The 16581-nt window shown below is 37.4% G+C and overlaps 1 protein-coding gene across 7 annotated transcripts in view; it reads left to right on the top strand.

Moving 5' to 3' along the window:
* The window catches only part of LOC129948861 (bridge-like lipid transfer protein family member 1), a 58112-nt gene extending 45929 nt beyond the window's left edge, over positions 1–12183 (top strand). For 3 of the 7 annotated variants that reach the window (XM_056059987.1, XM_056059985.1, XM_056059984.1), the window contains 22 exons: positions 3074–3568; positions 3634–3766; positions 3829–3955; positions 4020–4147; positions 4208–4469; positions 4538–4769; positions 4834–4973; positions 5037–5220; positions 5282–5617; positions 5909–5995; positions 6057–6758; positions 6832–7033; positions 7116–7959; positions 8027–8180; positions 8239–9002; positions 9064–9763; positions 9851–10426; positions 10493–10714; positions 10778–11033; positions 11098–11298; positions 11370–11497; positions 11562–12183. In XM_056059987.1, the coding sequence (XP_055915962.1) occupies positions 3074–3568; positions 3634–3766; positions 3829–3955; positions 4020–4147; positions 4208–4469; positions 4538–4769; positions 4834–4973; positions 5037–5220; positions 5282–5617; positions 5909–5995; positions 6057–6758; positions 6832–7033; positions 7116–7959; positions 8027–8180; positions 8239–9002; positions 9064–9763; positions 9851–10426; positions 10493–10714; positions 10778–11033; positions 11098–11298; positions 11370–11497; positions 11562–12035 (7347 nt within the window). In that variant the 3' untranslated portion in view covers positions 12036–12183. Of the gene's footprint in view, positions 1–3073; positions 3569–3633; positions 3767–3828; positions 3956–4016; positions 4148–4207; positions 4470–4525; positions 4770–4833; positions 4974–5036; positions 5221–5281; positions 5618–5908; positions 5996–6056; positions 6759–6831; positions 7034–7115; positions 7960–8026; positions 8181–8238; positions 9003–9063; positions 9764–9850; positions 10427–10492; positions 10715–10777; positions 11034–11097; positions 11299–11369; positions 11498–11561 lie in introns of all 7 variants that reach the window. The other 4 variants (XM_056059988.1, XM_056059982.1, XM_056059986.1 and 1 more) reach the window with 3 other exon arrangements.
* Positions 12184–16581: the final 4398 nt, after the last annotated feature.

Here is a 16581-nt window from a genome sequence, read left to right as displayed (position 1 = left end):
TTACGACGATGTTCGAGTGACGTAATCGAGTTGATGATGTTCATGTCACCAATCAGTTTAAAAGCTCTTCTTAAAATACTGTACAAGAGACTTAAATATGTTACTGGAGCACCAGCCCAGAGATAAGAGTTATATTCAAGTTACGGACGTATAAAGGTTTTGTAGATTGTAGCCAGATCAGATGGAGAGAAAGATTTCTTGCATCGTTTAAAAAAAACCTAGACATCTTGCGGCATTTTTGGTGAAATCGCGTATTTGATCGCTCCACAAAGGTGTTTGCTGATGCACATTACAAGGATGACTAGATTTTCAGTTTCGTTTATGGAAGTGCCACTCATAGATAGCGGCAAGGAGAGTATATCTCGCTTTAACGATACAAGACAACATTGGGTTTTCGAAGCATTAAATTCCACGCGGTTTTTTATTACCCATTGTATAATGCTGTGTAGGTCAGAATTTAATGATTTAATCATATTTTGACGCTGCAGTTCCACATCTGATGAGGAGGGTTGTGAAACGAATATGAAAAGCTAAGCGTGCAATCGTCAGCGAAACAATCTATTGGATTAGAAGTAGCAGACAGGAGATCATTTATAAAAATGAGGAAGAGGGTCGGAGACAAAACGGAGCCCTGGGGCACACCAGCATTTATTTTATGAGTTTCAGACTTGAATCCGTCCAATTTTATTTTATGGGTTTCAGACTTGAATCCGTCCAAAACAACTTGAATTGATCGGTTCGAAAAAAATCCAACGAAGAAGAGATTCGTCAATACCAAGAGCACGCATTTTCGATAAAAGAGCAAGGTGAAATATCAAATGCAATAATCTAAATTTCTCCAAAACGATATAAAGATTTGTTCCACTGATCGATGAGATCAGCTATGAGATCACCAGTGAACCTATTGCTAAGAAAGCCGTATTGCCGGTCATTAGGAAGCGTCCGTTCCTCAAGATATTTTTAAGCTGATAATTAATCATCGTTTTCATGGCTTTAGAAAGAAGGGACGTTAGTGCTATTGGTCGATAATTTACGGGAGAAGAAGATTCGCCTTTTTTGGGAGAGTCCAGAAGAATAGGAACGATCAGAATAATAACAGAATATGAATGCTGAGATCTTTAAGAACTCTCGCCAAAGTGCGAGTACGAACATAGATTAGTCCCATAGAATCAGTTACGCGTTCAAGAACTGGGGGAGCCATGACACTATCTGGAAAGGTGGAATTTTTGCGTGAACTGCCTTCCAAACAAGTAAGCTTCATCAATACAGCTAAATAAAGGAGTGCCATTGACAACAAGCGTAGGAACCGAGGAAGAGGAAGAATTCCTCATGTTGTTTTTACAAATGACCAAAAAATTTTACTGCTTTTGGAACATTGCAGTATTTTTTGTCGTAATTTTGGGTCATGCAAAAATATGGTCCTTCGAATATAGGCGTAACGGGCCTTCCTGCGAAAATATTAAAAGAATTCCTAAGGTACTGAAGCAATTGAATCAATTGACTCACAAGTGGAAGAGCAGCTCAAACTGCTTTACTTACGAACATGAAAACAGTCTATTACAGATAAAGCTTGCTAAAGCAACCAATCTTGAAAAAGTGTACTATATTTAGCAAATAGCATGTATCGGATCTACAAGTGCTATGAGAACACCTTCTTCCATAGCCCTTGGTTAGATTAGGTTTAACTTTGTGATGCATTGCCAATGGCCGAAAAGGGTCCCACTTGAAACTATATGGATCCATTGTGCTACTCAGGATATGATTAGGATACGTGTAGGTTGGGTGAAAGGTGTGAAAGGATATGATTAAGGTTTGGGCGCTTCCCTGAATCTTCTTGATTTTTGAAAGAATCTTAGAATACCTTTAAAATCGAGGTTGTCGAAAAAGTATATTCCTAGTGTTATCTTTCTTCTTTTAGCTAGGCTTGAACATTTACAGAGAATGTAAAAGGTATCCTTCTTCTTTTTTCTTTGGAAACATTCGGCTACAGATTTGTTTAAATCCCAGCAAGCTTCAAGAGCCGACATCCTGCTGCTTGGAGATTCAAAATTTGTTTGAATTGTCCCATTAATTTGCTCTTGTGACATATTTATAAATCATTGTTACGATTTTTGGTCGATTTATAAGATTTTTGTGTTCCCGTAATTAGAAGATAGAAGCCAGGCGTACGGTAACTGTGTTGGCTTTGCTTTGTAAACAATCAATAGCCCTAGAAACATTAGTCCCATTTGATATTTTTTTATGAAAGAACTGCTAAAAATATTATTTGAAGCCATTCATACATTTAACAAAGTATGCCTCACAAATATCCTTGCAAGCGAGGAACGAACGTTAAAGAGGGTCATAAAACACTTCGTTATTTACGGACTGTTCCAAAGGACTGGTATATTTCAAAAGCCACTAGAACTATAAACACCCAACGACTCTATTTTTTGAAGCCGAGATATTGTCACTTGAAGGGTTTCGAAAAATCTATGGCTAGATAAAGGAAAAACTGAGTTCCTAAATCAACTGGCCTCTTGTTTGATGCCCTAACGAGTCACAATTCAATGTCAACCCCCATGAACATAATGGTGATTTATATTTATGTAGAGGTTTTGGAAATGACGAGGCGGAGGAACACACATCTCCCTTTTTCAATTAATTTTTAAGCGTAATTAAGAAAAAACACACGTTTTCTTTGACCTTTGGAATGCCCCTTTTCTGCCACTAAAAAATATCTTGAAATGTTTCCAATTCAGGATAGTTCAAGGATGAGTTCTAATCTAAAACATCCAGCAACTTCATTTCCTGAAAGAACACCATCGATGCATGAAGATCCAAATGAGATGTTTAGACTGATGATACATCACCCCTTTTAGTTTGATGATGATGATGAAGGTGCTGTTACTTTACCTCTTTTTATTTAACCTATGCTATAATTTTCTTTTGATGGTCAACTCTTAGAAAAGTTTTTCCCAATTTGTTCTTGACATATTTGAAGGTTTTGAAGAAATAGAAAAAGTAGAATCCAAAAATGGTTAAAAAAAATATTTTACATTCTTTTTTATATACTATTTCATTTTTCTCCCAGGAAATAATTCGTCCAGCACCGACGAAAATCCCCGAACAACTTCCCACTCGTGGCATATTCCAAGACTCAATCAAACTTCTCGATGCTCACTTAATTTTCGAACCACTCCTAACCTGTTTGGGTGTAATGCCCCAACAAATGGTGAATAAGATATCAAATGCTGACATCTCATCGTTAGAGAACTTCGGAACAAATCTTTCGCTCATTGGAACATTTGATTCGATTCGAGTTGACATAGTTGTCAGCGAGGCAGGAGACAAAAAGAATAAACCTTCGAAAATGAATAAGAAATCAAATGGTCGTCCAGCGATAATATTAGACACCCCATCGTTTCTTTGTGAACGGGTGGGCATTGAGCTGGAAGTACTTAAGATGTCCGATGGTATGGTCGATCAAGCTCGACAAAATGTCATCTATATGTCTAGAAGGCAATTGAAGAAGCACACGAGTACAGTTATCAATTTTAGTCTAAACATTCGATTCATTTCACAGCAAGTAAGTTATAAAAATGATTTACCTCAATAATGCATAGATTTTATAATTTTGCTGTTGTCTTGAAGGTTAACATGCCTCTGTTGAGACTTCTTCATCAAATCAGCAACATGTATCAAAATGTTAAAGATGCCCAAAACGAGTTCCATGACCAACCAGATCTCAGCAAGAAATCTACTGCAAAAGATGAATGCAGTTTAGGTGAGTTTCTATTGAAAATTCAATTTAAATCGAAATTTCTGACAAAATTTTTCAACGTTAAGCTTCTGAACCAAACGACATTATGCCATTTGGATCAATTTCGGATCGTTTTACCCACAATGAAAACTCTTCCGACGAACGATATGATAAGTTCAATGAGATGATTGGATTGCCTAATTCAATAACTAAGTAAGCTCTTTATATTTATGGCCAAAAGAATATGTCATTATGTGTATAACTTCCATTCTAGCAGCAGTAAAACTCGTGTAGGAGGCATTGGACCGCTAATTCAGCTCACTCCATCACCAAATGCTAAAAACCGTCCACAAAGTTTTGCCCAAAAATTACGTTCCACAGGAAAATCAGTGAAAGGAAAACTTGGTAAGTTTTTTAGACCTCAAAATAGAACGAATTAACTTTGAAAGAAAAATTTACTTTTAGGCTACACCAATCTTACTGAGTCTAGTTCTTCACCTCTTCGTGATAGTCCAACCACTTCTGTGAGTGAACATCAAATGTTTAAGCTCTCCTTAGAATCGAAAGCGTCTTATAATGGCTTAAGTGTAAGTGCTGATTACCAGGGTCTCGGTAAGAATGGTATCAATGGTTCCCTTCCACCAATGGATACACCAAATTGTTGGAAGACGATATTCCATCTGTTGGAATTGTATGGAACAATGCCAGAAACTAAAACTGTCCAGAGGTAAGGATAGACATTTGTGTTAATTAATTGTGCAGCAGATGCATTAGGTTTTTAAGCTATTTTCGTAGGGCATCCGTATCTACAGAGCCTAATGAGGCAAATAAACAACCCAAGAAAAATGCTTTTGTTTATATGCGTCATGAAAAGGATGATGATGATAATTTGACTAATGCCCCAACACCACTGCCACAACAGCGGGAGCTTCTTGAGAGCACAATGCAAGAGAGGACACGGTTGATTGTTTTTGGAGTTGCTAAGATTCATAAAACTCGACTTCTTGCCATGTTGAGTGGTCTAAAAGTAGGCATACAACTTTTTTGGAAGGATTGATCTTGTTATAAAATATATATTTTTTCTCATCTAGCTTGAAGCTGAGATAACAACTTTGAACAGTAGTGCTACTTGGCGCAAGAAAGCTCGACCAGTTTCCCTGGAATGTTCATTAACCGGTCAAGTAGGTAGAGCAATGATTGTTCTTTTAGAAGGAGTCGCTCCAAGTCAACAGTAAGTTGTAGTCTCTATATATCTTTTTGTTTAAACAACCTATTGAATGTATTTCCTTTGAAGAACTGTTGTCAAAGTGACGGTTGGCAAGAGTCAAACACTTTATTCAAGTCTGACCAAGCGTGGCAAGGATAAAAATAGCGGTTTGCTATCAATTGGCCCAGTTAATATTGAAATTCCCCAACATCCAGTCGCCTTGCATGGCATGATGACAAGAAGTTCAAAGCAACTTTCATCTACCCTACAAGTAAGAGACTTAACATCACATAAACTTTGCACAACTTCTAATCGACGTATTTTTTGGATAGGAACTTCGAGTTGGAAGAAATTCTGGACGCCCACCCCGACAACACGAAGAACCCGAATCACCATTCCATGTGCGTGACCAAAAGAAACGTCCACACTCGCATAAGAAATTCCCCTCAACCATGAGACCAAATCAGCCCCAGAATGGATTACTACAGCCATTAGTTATGCAGTTCAATGTGCTTCTACAGAGTTTATCAATTAATGCAGCATTGTTGCCATCCTTACAAGCTCAATATCGTATGAATCATGTTAGTTCTACGGGAGTAACTGGGCATAGAGCTAAATTTGTTATTGATTTGCCAACTCACACGCTAAGTTTTACCACCAAAATTCAGGTGAGTTGTTTTAAGACCAAACAAAACTACCATGAAGTATTCCGCTTGCTTTTAAATACTTTCACTCTTTAATTGCTTGCATTTTTGATAAGATTCAAGCTTGCATGGATTCTGATTTGTCTCTTAAGTCTTGAGAACTACAGGTGGTTGTTTTCTTTTTTTGTTTGTATTTATTCCTGGCACAACTGAATTTGATAAAGACACATTCCTTGCTGAAGTTTCACTGCAGTTTGATGGAAAAATTAAGTTCTTGTGGATTTTTTACCAAAATTGTTTCCTTATTTCTTCCAGAATGAAATCAATTTACCTTCGGAAGCGTGTATAGCTCTGCCTCCAGTACACGTCAGTGCAGAATATATCCCAGAAAATAGACAAGAGGTAAAGTATTCATCATTTATTTTAATAGGAATGTGACTAAGTCTTGTGTTCCATTTGTAAGCAGGATACCGAAATTGACGGAATTATCCTTCGACAAGGTGGCTACGTGAACGCTTCAGCTGAAATTGGTGAATTTGAGCGATGTCTGACAACGGATCTTCTCAATCATTTGGTATTCGTTCAAAAGGTCTTCATGAAAGAAATCAATGAAGTGTTGCAAAAAGTTTATGGTGGTGAGAAGCCAGTACCTATTTGGTCAGAAGATAGCGACAGTGTTCAGGAATCTTCACTCAAGAGAATTCTATTTTCTCTCAATATATCGATGAAGCGAATTCAACTCACGGCAACAACTCCCTGCTCATCGGCGGTTCGCTTTGAAACTGGGACCTTAGAATTGCATTTATCGAATCGTGTGAAGAATGTTGGTGAAGGCAACGATAGGAAGATGTTTGGCAAAGCTCACATCGATTTTAATCTCTCACTTGGGCAATTGATAAAGAATGTGATATTTGATGAGGCAGAGCCAGAGTTCCAGCAATACGCATTCTTCCACACGACAATAGGGCTTAGAAATGCGTTCCAAGATGAATTGTTAAATGAGGATAAGGAGCTTATATTGTTGAAACTCAAAAGGCCATTGATCTACATTCAACCTGTGGCTGTAGATAAAGCTATTCTGGTTTGGCTGAACTACAAGAACGCCTACGAATATTGGGCTGAGAAGAGGGCGAATTTGAATTATGATCATTGTTATGGAAATCAAGTAAGATTCTTTCCACAACTCTCTCTCTCTCTCTTTAAAAAAAAAAGTCCTTTAAATTATTCTCCTATTCCAGATGTTTGACCGAGTTCCTTTTGGTCAATTTAGCAATATTGCATCATCGAACTTATCGACTTTGTTCTTGCAATTGACAGTGGAAGATATGGGTATTTGTTTGCCACTCAATCAAGTTGCTCAATCTTGGGGCACAAGGTCTTATCAAGATTTTGAACCTAAAGGAGCTGTCGTCATAACTCTCGAGAATACAATTATTTCAGGTTAACATTTCTAGACTTAATATTTTTGATGATTTTATTTACTAATTTAATTAACATAAAAATTCTTGTGATAAAATTCTAGCTTGCAATTCGGGTTCTCTCGTGTCCAAGGGTCGATTCTCTGGACTTTGTTTACGATTCGCTGACGACTTCGAAACAACTCTTGATGATTGGAAGCCAAATATGAATGACACAAACATAATGAATTTGTGTGTTGTCTCCGAAGGCACCTATGAAGTTTGTTCAAGGACAGCTGCAGCCAAAAAAGGAGAAAATGCCAAATGGCTTTTGAATGTTAAGTGGCAAATGGAAGGAGTCGATATTCACTTGGATATCAACATTGGGAAGCAATTGTCATCGCTGGGTCATACTCTGACAATGCTCACTGGTTCGGAAGATGAAGAAACTAATATTGAAAGTCCCGATAGCGATGAGGGTGATCAGAGCTACAAGGAGACGATAATTCGTCGAAGAGACTTTGAGAATCTTCCGTCGTTTGTTTTTGATCCATCGATTGATTCGAAGAAGCGTTCATTTATGATGGAGAAGGAAATGGCTGAACAGTTGAAGATCATCAATGATTTGAGAACTTTGGGAGCTTCACACAATACTGTGGCACATGAAGAGCGTCGATTGCAAGAACTCCAAGCATTGTGCTATAAGTACTTCCGTCGTGATATCATACAAAAGTTCAAACGACCATCGATTCGTCGATCGACTCTGAAGAACACCAACCGTTCATATTCGTATGTTGGGCCTTCGTTGAGCAAGGAACCTTTGGATGATGTGTACAGTAAAAAACTCGATACAATCGCCTCGAATGATGAGATATCAAGCTTGCAGAGTACACCGGCTTCTGGTTGTTCGAGAAGTGCATCACTGAGAGCTTGTGGGGCGAATCGAGTAACTTTCTCGGAGGCAATGAGGTGAGTTTATTTTTCATTTGTCAGTCCAGTGACAATGTTTCATGAAATCCATTTAAATCGTGTGTAGACAAACTTCTCTCCCAAATGCTGATACTGATACTGAAATGCCAGATAGTGATGTTGAATGGAAGGGTTATGATCGGCAATCTCCAGCAGAAATAGATATTGATGGAACCTCGGTTGAGATGCGCAAGAAAGGAAGCTATCTTCAAAAACAACAGGTATAGCTTTTAAAAGGCATTTTTCTTGTATATTTTTGTTAACGCTATTTTTCCTTAGGAGCCAAATATTGACTTTGAATTGGACATCAAAGTTTTGGTTAATTCAGGAAAATGTGTTCTCCATACCAAGGAATCAACTGAGGAGCGGTTTATTGTCAGTGGTCCGACAAGTGTCAAGACCCACAAACGTGAGCGAAGCATTGGCAATGACTGGGGTAGTCCCACTCCGTCTCGACGACAAAGAGACAAAAGCAAGATGCGCTACAATCCTAACAATCAAGTTCTCTCTGATCTAACCATCTTTCATATACCCGGCTTGGACGTTAAGCTGCACTATCAATCCAAGACAATTGCCGAAGATCCATCGACACGTCTGGCCTCTGGCGATAGTCATTCCATGTTTCGTAGAACCGGCAGCAAGAGGGCTGCGCTATTTGCGTGGATGACATTGCAGAGCATACCCGAGGAGACTATTATCTCTCCGCATATTTTAGAGTTCTTAGAACAAACTCTGGAGCCGATTCCATTCAAGGCTGACAGCAGCTCGGCAACATCATCAGCTGCAAATCCTGTGAATTTGGATATTTTGCCAACAAATTATGTGACCTATGCATCGTTCCCTGTGGATGTTATAGTTTACTTCCATATGCAACCATCTGCGTTTAGATTCTCCTGTCTGCCGGTATCCCGAGTAGAGTGTATGCTGCAACTTCCAAGTTTGGATATAGTTTTCAGTTCGAAGAGATCCGAAGATGACGATAAGGCGGGAACAGATGATGCAGAAAAAGCTGAAAAGGATAAAATACCATCAGGTGGATTAAGGTAAGAATCTTAAATATATTTTTGAAAGGTGAATTTGGGACAAATTATTTCGTGTTTGCAGTGTAACTGGTTGTTTGGCTGATTTCAATGTCTATATCTTCCATCCGTATGGAGGCAAAAAGACCAACACAAAAGAAGCCCAGTTCTCCCCTCTGACTGACAGTGAACGCAAAGATTCGCTGAGTATAAATGTTGAATTTGTCAAATTCCATATTACTCGATGTCGCAAGTTGTATATTGAACCATCGCCCAGCTCGAAACGTGCCATAGATCAATCACGAGCTGTTATTCGGTTTTCCACAATTGTGGACATTGGAAGTGCATCGTTTAAGTACGATATGCGTCGGTTGACTGAAATTCTTGCCTTTCCCAAGGCTTGGTATCGACGTCGCATAGTCAGACGTCTGTTCCTTGGGGACTTAAGTGTTCATCATGGAGGTTGTTATGATACAGACCTGAATGGATCAACGACACCGAAGGAAGCCAACAGCAAGACACCAGTGTTGAATGAGTTCCGGGATAAGCAGTCTGCGTCGGGCAAGGATCCTTACTACACCAAAGATAGTATGACTTTAGATTTTGATAAAGATCTAAGGAAGTTTGACAAGCTGCAGGCTTTGGGTAAATCATCATCGGCTGAGTCGAGTACACCACCCTCGGAGAAGAGTCAAATAACAGCGTGGGAAACTTTGGTACTGTTTGCAGTGAACTTCACAAGACTGAATGTTCAAATGAATATGGGAAATGTTATGGGCAATGTGGTAAGATGGAGTTTTCTTTTGGTCTTTCAAATACAAGAAATGTCAAGAAATAACAATAACTCCAACAAAACTCATGTTTTTATTTAGGTTTGGTTAACAAAAGACTTCCAAAGTGATGGTCGCCTAAGCATCGGCAGCACTGGCTACAAGAAAATGTACAGTGGCATTTATCTAGGCGGATCATCACTGGACGCTAAAGGCGGTATAGTCGGTGGTAGCTTTGAAGTGAATAAAATCAATACCCGTTTCCATATTAAAGAGGAATCTGGTGTGACACCATATCACACAATGGGATTGAGTTTTATGGCTTTGGAGCTACGACTTGACTATATGGGTACTTCGGTACTTATGACTCGCGTCAGTTCATTTTCTGCCGCCATGAAAGATGAATGGAAGACATCAACATCGTCAGATTTAGGTGGTGCTGGTGTTAGCAACGGTTCCAGCGGCAATACAAAACCTCGTGCCACAATCCTTATCCATGGTGATCTGTCTTGGGATCAATTACAAATTATGATATCAAAATCAACAACAGCCGATTTATTGAAAATGTATTATAAATTAGAAGAATTCTTTACACAACAATTCAAATCATCGAAAAGGGTATTTTCAAGTCTTGAACCGAGGTTACATGACAGAAATTCCAGTACAAAAAGGCGACAGGTAAAAACTAATATTTTCAGAAAATTTATAAAGACTTCTATGAACACTAGAAAATTCTTTTGATAGATGAAAAAGAAGACTAACGGAGATTGTCTGCCGCAAGCTGACAATTCGAACACAGATGCCAGGCATCACAGGCACTGGCAGCGACCTCTGGAACAAGCTATGGGCTTGATTGTGCCAACATTAGTAACTCGACTGGGAAGGAATGGCAATATTTTAGGAGGAAGTGCAAAGTTGCATGGAAACAATATATCTTTAGCTTGTTTCCATGGCATCAATTTTAAAGTATGATCAACTTATTTTCGAGTTTTTTAAGAACTTGACATTATTTTGTTGCTTTTTCTTCAGTCAAAATCTTGGGCTCTGTTTAGTTTAAAGGCTCCATCCATTAATTTCGCCACTGAAGCTCATCAAGCACAGGATACGAAGGAAGTCATTATCACCGAAACACTTTCATCTAGTTTAGGTCAAAATACACAGACTCAACAACAGAATCACTCTATGGCGATCGTTAGCCGAATCACTCGAAATATCATCTTCCCGCCACAGTTTAAGACTCTCAACGAATGGTTCCATTATGCATTTGCCAATAGTGAAATCGATGGTAAGTTCTGAGTTTAAAATAAGAAGATTTGTAGATGTTTTAAAGAGAGAGTTTTTTCCTTTAGCTGTTGATCGGTTTCCTATTTTGGAGAGGGATCGTGAAATTGCTACAAATTCAATTGAACGAACTCGAAGTGGCGGCTCGACAAACTCATCGAAGTCATTAGAGCATAATCATAACAGGGAGGTAATATTTGCATTACCAAGCCTCCAATTCAACTTTAAGACTGAACATAGACAGGGTCCAAAAACCCCAGAACCTACTGGTAAGTTTGTTTAAGTTTAGTCTCCCGTTACATAATTAATTTATAAATTTTTGTTTATTGTTTGTTTGCAGATGGAAAACCAGAGGTTGTGTGTAGTTTTATTACAGAATTTGATGATCATATTTTCGTGACAGTTGATGCTGATGCATTCTTCTTCTTACACGACTTAATTACATCCTATGTTAAAGAAAAGGAGAAAGTAAGTCTTGGAGAGGGTTCTAAAAAAATTCAGGATTCAAAGTAACGATTTTTTTGTTTTTCAGATTGGTCCACAATCAGTCCGAGCTGCATCACCAAATCTCTCGCAAAATCTTAAAATCCAATTAAAACCTTTAGTAACTGAAGAAGTTGCAAAGGACAAAAAATCATCGACAGACAAAAATGAGTCAATGGATTCTGTTGATTCCAGTGATAAGAAATCAACAAATCCAAACGACCCAACCACATTGGATTTGGAATCGTTTGTTAGAGATTTTCGTCATTTCGAGTGTCAAACGTGGCATTTGGAACCAACTGTACGTTTGTTGTCGTGGGCTGGCAAATCAATTGAACCCTATGGTATTGATTATATATTAAATAAATTAGGATTCTCACATGCTCGAACAACAATACCCAAATGGTTACAACGTGGTTTTATGGATCCATTGGACAAAGTCCAAGCCATAATGATGTTGCAATTATTAACTCTCATTAAAGAGAATAAAATAGAAAATTCATCAAAGAAATCTTCGAACTAGACATTAAAATTCTTTCTTTTTTATGTTATGTATATTTATATATTAATGTGCCGCAATTATTATGTATTAACTATGATATATATATATAGTATATGTAGACTTTAAATAAGCTTTTAACCAAAAAATAAAATTGTTTAGTTAATTATAATATTGTTACGTATTTTAAGAGGGTCGAAGAAAAGAGTAGAAAAAAAGGTAAAACAAAAATAAATCCAAAATTTAAATAATCTATCAAAACAAAACCTTGATATGTTTTTTTTTCTATCATTATTTAATTCATTTAAAAATCTCATTTGGTTGCATTTTTACAGTACTCAAGAAAGAAAAAAGGCACGAAGTAGCAATCAAGTCTTTTGTGTTATTATCAATATAAGAAATCAGCTTGGAATCGGAGAGCGGAAAGAAATCATTGCACTTCCTCAATTCTGTCTTATCAATTAGAAGTTAAAAAACTGAGAAATCTAAAAGTTTGAAGAAGTTTCCTTGGTTTATCAACATTTTATACTTTTGAAAATGGACCGTGAAGAACATAAATTATTGGTGCTATCATGTTTTTATGTGCGCATATGCTGTTATTTTTTAGAATAAAGAAAGATGGTAAGTTTTTCAATTTAAAATTTAATTATTTATTAACAATTGAACCAAATCTTGATGGAAAACATTTGTTCGACTTTTTTTACTAAGTACAAGCTTAAAATGTTTTCTTGTTATTTTTAAACACATTAAAAATAAGATAAACCATGCGTAGCGGGAAGGAAGGAAGGAAGGGGTGGGTGGGGAAGAACTATATGTTACAGGGAATGGCAAAGAGCTGTTTTAAGTGAAGACTTACTTATATATATCAACATTTTAAAGGATTCGATAGCCTTAGTATCATGGACATATTTTTTAAAAAGTCTGTGATGTGTTCGATCTTAAAAAAAAAAATATAATAAAGAATAGTTTAGTATGAATTGAAATAATCCCTGCTTTAAGTGATTTTTGTAGTTAACAATGACTGTAAATATCCAAACACTTATAAAATTACTAGACTCTTAAATCGATTCAGAAAAAAAGAGGTCGGAATATGACCCAAACTAATAATTTTCAAAAAGCTCAAGAAAATATTATTAACATCATTTTGTGTGAGTTAAAAAAAAAAATAAGTTGATATCTTTCTTTGATCTCCTTTTACTTGAGTCGAAAACAATTTCTCATCATTTTTTTGTTGTTTTTGTAGGTTTTCGTGTTTTGTAAACAAAGTGATCTACAAAGTTACCAACAATATTTTGCATATGATAAAATATGTTTGATTTCAAAATCTGGATTTTTTAACCAATTTTTAGTCGAAAACCAAGTCAATACAGGTCATTTATTCAAGTGATATATGAATTGAACATCAATTTTTACCTATAACATTTGTGTAACATTTTTTGTAGACTAATGATTTTAAAAATTGTACTGAATGTTGAAAACAATATTTTTTCATAAGATGATATTCGTTTGAAGCCAGTATCTATTATTTTTGTGTCAAGATATTCGATTTGAAAATCGGTTTTTACCAACTAAAAGTATCAATCTTTGTCAAAATTTTACCAGATTTCAGAAAAGTTTTCCTTCGTTGCATACAATTTTTCTGGAGGTGTTATCAATTTGTTTTCATAAAATATTTAAAGTAACAAAACTTTTATCCAGTTTTTGTTATTTATAAAAAAAAACTTAAATTGAATGTTTTCTAAATTGGTATCACATCACATTATATAATAACAAATTATATTAAAGTCGCTAAAATTATTGTTAGGTCAACTAATACAAAAAAAACAGTCACTCCATTTTAATTTTTGCATCTTTCGATTATTTATTTCTAAAGTTCGAAATTTCAAAGGGTTTTTAGGTCTTTGCTGAAAGAATTAAGCCTTTGATTTCGTTTTTTAAATTGTGAGATTTTCCAACTCAAAGAGAGTAAAAATTCTAAAGACACACTTGATACGATATTAAGCATTTGTTCTAGACTCAAGTTAACTTTGCAATAATAAAGTACTTTCAAGGAATTTCAAATAAATGTCCGAGTTATAAGTCCGGCCAGCTAAAAAAAATTCAAATTGTAGACATGTACATTCAAGAGAACACAAGCGTCCACAGGTTTTTTCTCAAAATTCTCCTCTGTCTATCAACTCCTACTCACACCTCCCCGTAGTGAACATCGGGTGCCTAGTACCTCAACTGGAGGTTGGGTTTTAAGTTCTAACCCCAGTGGAAAGTTGTTGGGGGCAGCAAACCAGAGAGGGGGAGAGGTGTTTCCACTAAGGCACCTCTCCTAATCCACACTGCAGCGGACGAATTCTCGAGAGGTAATCAATGGTGGCGTCTACAGTTCCAGTAATGTTGAACTACTTAGTGAACACCTTATAGGGCTTCTACGACTTATTTGGAGCTCAGGCCTATACTGAGCGGTTTATCCGGCTCCCCGTCCTTGGAGTTATACTAAGGATATGGCCCTCCAGGTTGGGGGTTTTGCCATTGGGGTGACTTCCTGACCACGTAAAAAATACATTATTTGCGAAGCACCAACAAGCCTCGGATACGGACGGATTCACTGTTGACAACCCAAGCAATCGAAATAAGGACAACGAATTTCGGATCTGTACGTGGAATGGTAGGTCCCTTAACAGACCACGTGCGGCCGGAGAAATAGCGGCCACTAACCGCCATCCAAGAAGTGCGATGGCATGTACCGGCAAACGCATACCGAGAACAAAGACAGCGTCTATTTGGGTGTAGATTTGTTGTTGGAACTAGATTCAGGCAAAAAGTCTAGAGTTTCAGCAGTGTAGCCGAGCGCATCACGACAATCCCCATCAAGGCTAAATTCGTCAACATAAGCCTAATATGCGCAAGCCCCAACAGAGAAGAAAGATGAAGATACCAAAGAAACATTCTTCGAGCTCTTGGCAAGACTTATGAGCAGTGCCCTGGCTATGACATTAAAATTATTTTAGGAGATTTTAACGCTAAGCTAGGAAGAGAAGACATCTTTGGTGGTACAATCAGGAGATACAGCCTGCACGACACCATCCTGATCAATCAACTGTCACCCAGATTGTTAACATTGCGATCGAGGCACGACTTCTCCAGTATACAGGATATCCGAACTTTCCTAGTGGCCAACATCGAGTAGATAGAGGGATGTCACAACAAGAAAGAGTTTCGTTAATTTTACTAAAAGGTAAAAAAACTCCCAAGGGTACCAGCCACGAACAAGCCTGTAACGACGATCAGAGGAACATCGTAGTAGAACCGCAGTCTATGTTAAGAATATGGGAAGACCACTTCTCCAAATTATATACGGGCGATGACGAACCTTATTCCACTGCAATGGAGATACAACCACTCAACCAAGGCGACGCAGATCAACAATTCCGCCTACCCGACCTAGACGAAGTGAAGAATATCTAAACTTATGTCAAACAAAGCTGCTGGAGCTGACGGCATCGCTGCCGAACTATTCAAAGCAGCAGGCGATGACTCGGTAGGGAGCATGCACCAACTCATCTGCAAAATATGGTCGGAAGAAAGCATGCCCGATGAGTAGAATCTCAGCGTAGTTTGCTCGATACATAAAATTGCGCCAACTACAGAGGAATCAGTCTCCTTAACATTGCATATAAGATCCTTTCTGCGCATTGTGTAAACGTCTGAAGCCGTTCGTCAACAACCTGTAAGGTCCTTATCAGTGTGGCTTTAGACCAGGAAAGTCCACTATCGACCAAATATTCACACTATGGCAGATCTTGGAAAAACCCCAGGAGCTTCAAATCAATAACCACCATCTCACAAGAGCTCTACAAAGCAATGTCTAGTTTTAGCATCCCCATCAAACTTATCCGTTTGTACAGAATGACGATGGAGAATGCACGCTGCTCTATCAAGGTCGGAAAAGATCTCACCGATGCATTTGATGTCAAAAAAGGTTTTAGACAAGGCGATACAAAGAAAGAATTGTGCAAAACTCAACCTTCAACACTGGAGGCACAATCTCCCAAATGTCCATCAAACTACTCGGATACGTAGCTCCAGCTGGCTGGAGACGCATGTTGGTTGAGACCAAGGTCCGCCCGGACTGTAGCGCCACCTTAAGTAAGTAAGTAAGCTATAAAAAATATGTATTGAGAAAAGTAGTAGAAAATCATGGATAATGTTGCAATAACTTTTATATTTTAAAACAAAATCTTTATGATCCTATTGCACTGATTGATTGCTAAATGAACTGATTGCATTTATTTAAGATCAATCAATTGAATGCAATCTTTTGAGTATTCATTCGTTCTTAGCATTTTTTGAATACTTCTGTAGGCTCTGTATTCTGTGTAGGTGTAGATAAAACAAGCTGAAATATTAATTATAACACAATCTAAACATATGTTACATCCTTTAAAAGTTATAGACCTTTTTATAAAATAATAATCTTAATGAAATTTAAAGCAGATGTATTATTTGGCATAAACATTAAGAATCAACCAAGTCTATACATGTTTTTGAGGTCAGAGGTTGTTTTTTAGGAACAAAA

The sequence above is a fragment of the Eupeodes corollae genome, chromosome 3 (assembly GCF_945859685.1).
Source record: "Eupeodes corollae chromosome 3, idEupCoro1.1, whole genome shotgun sequence".
Lineage (NCBI taxonomy): Eukaryota > Metazoa > Arthropoda > Insecta > Diptera > Syrphidae > Eupeodes > Eupeodes corollae.
Note: the sequence above shows the minus strand (reverse complement) of the source record. Positions and strands in the feature narration are given on the sequence as shown.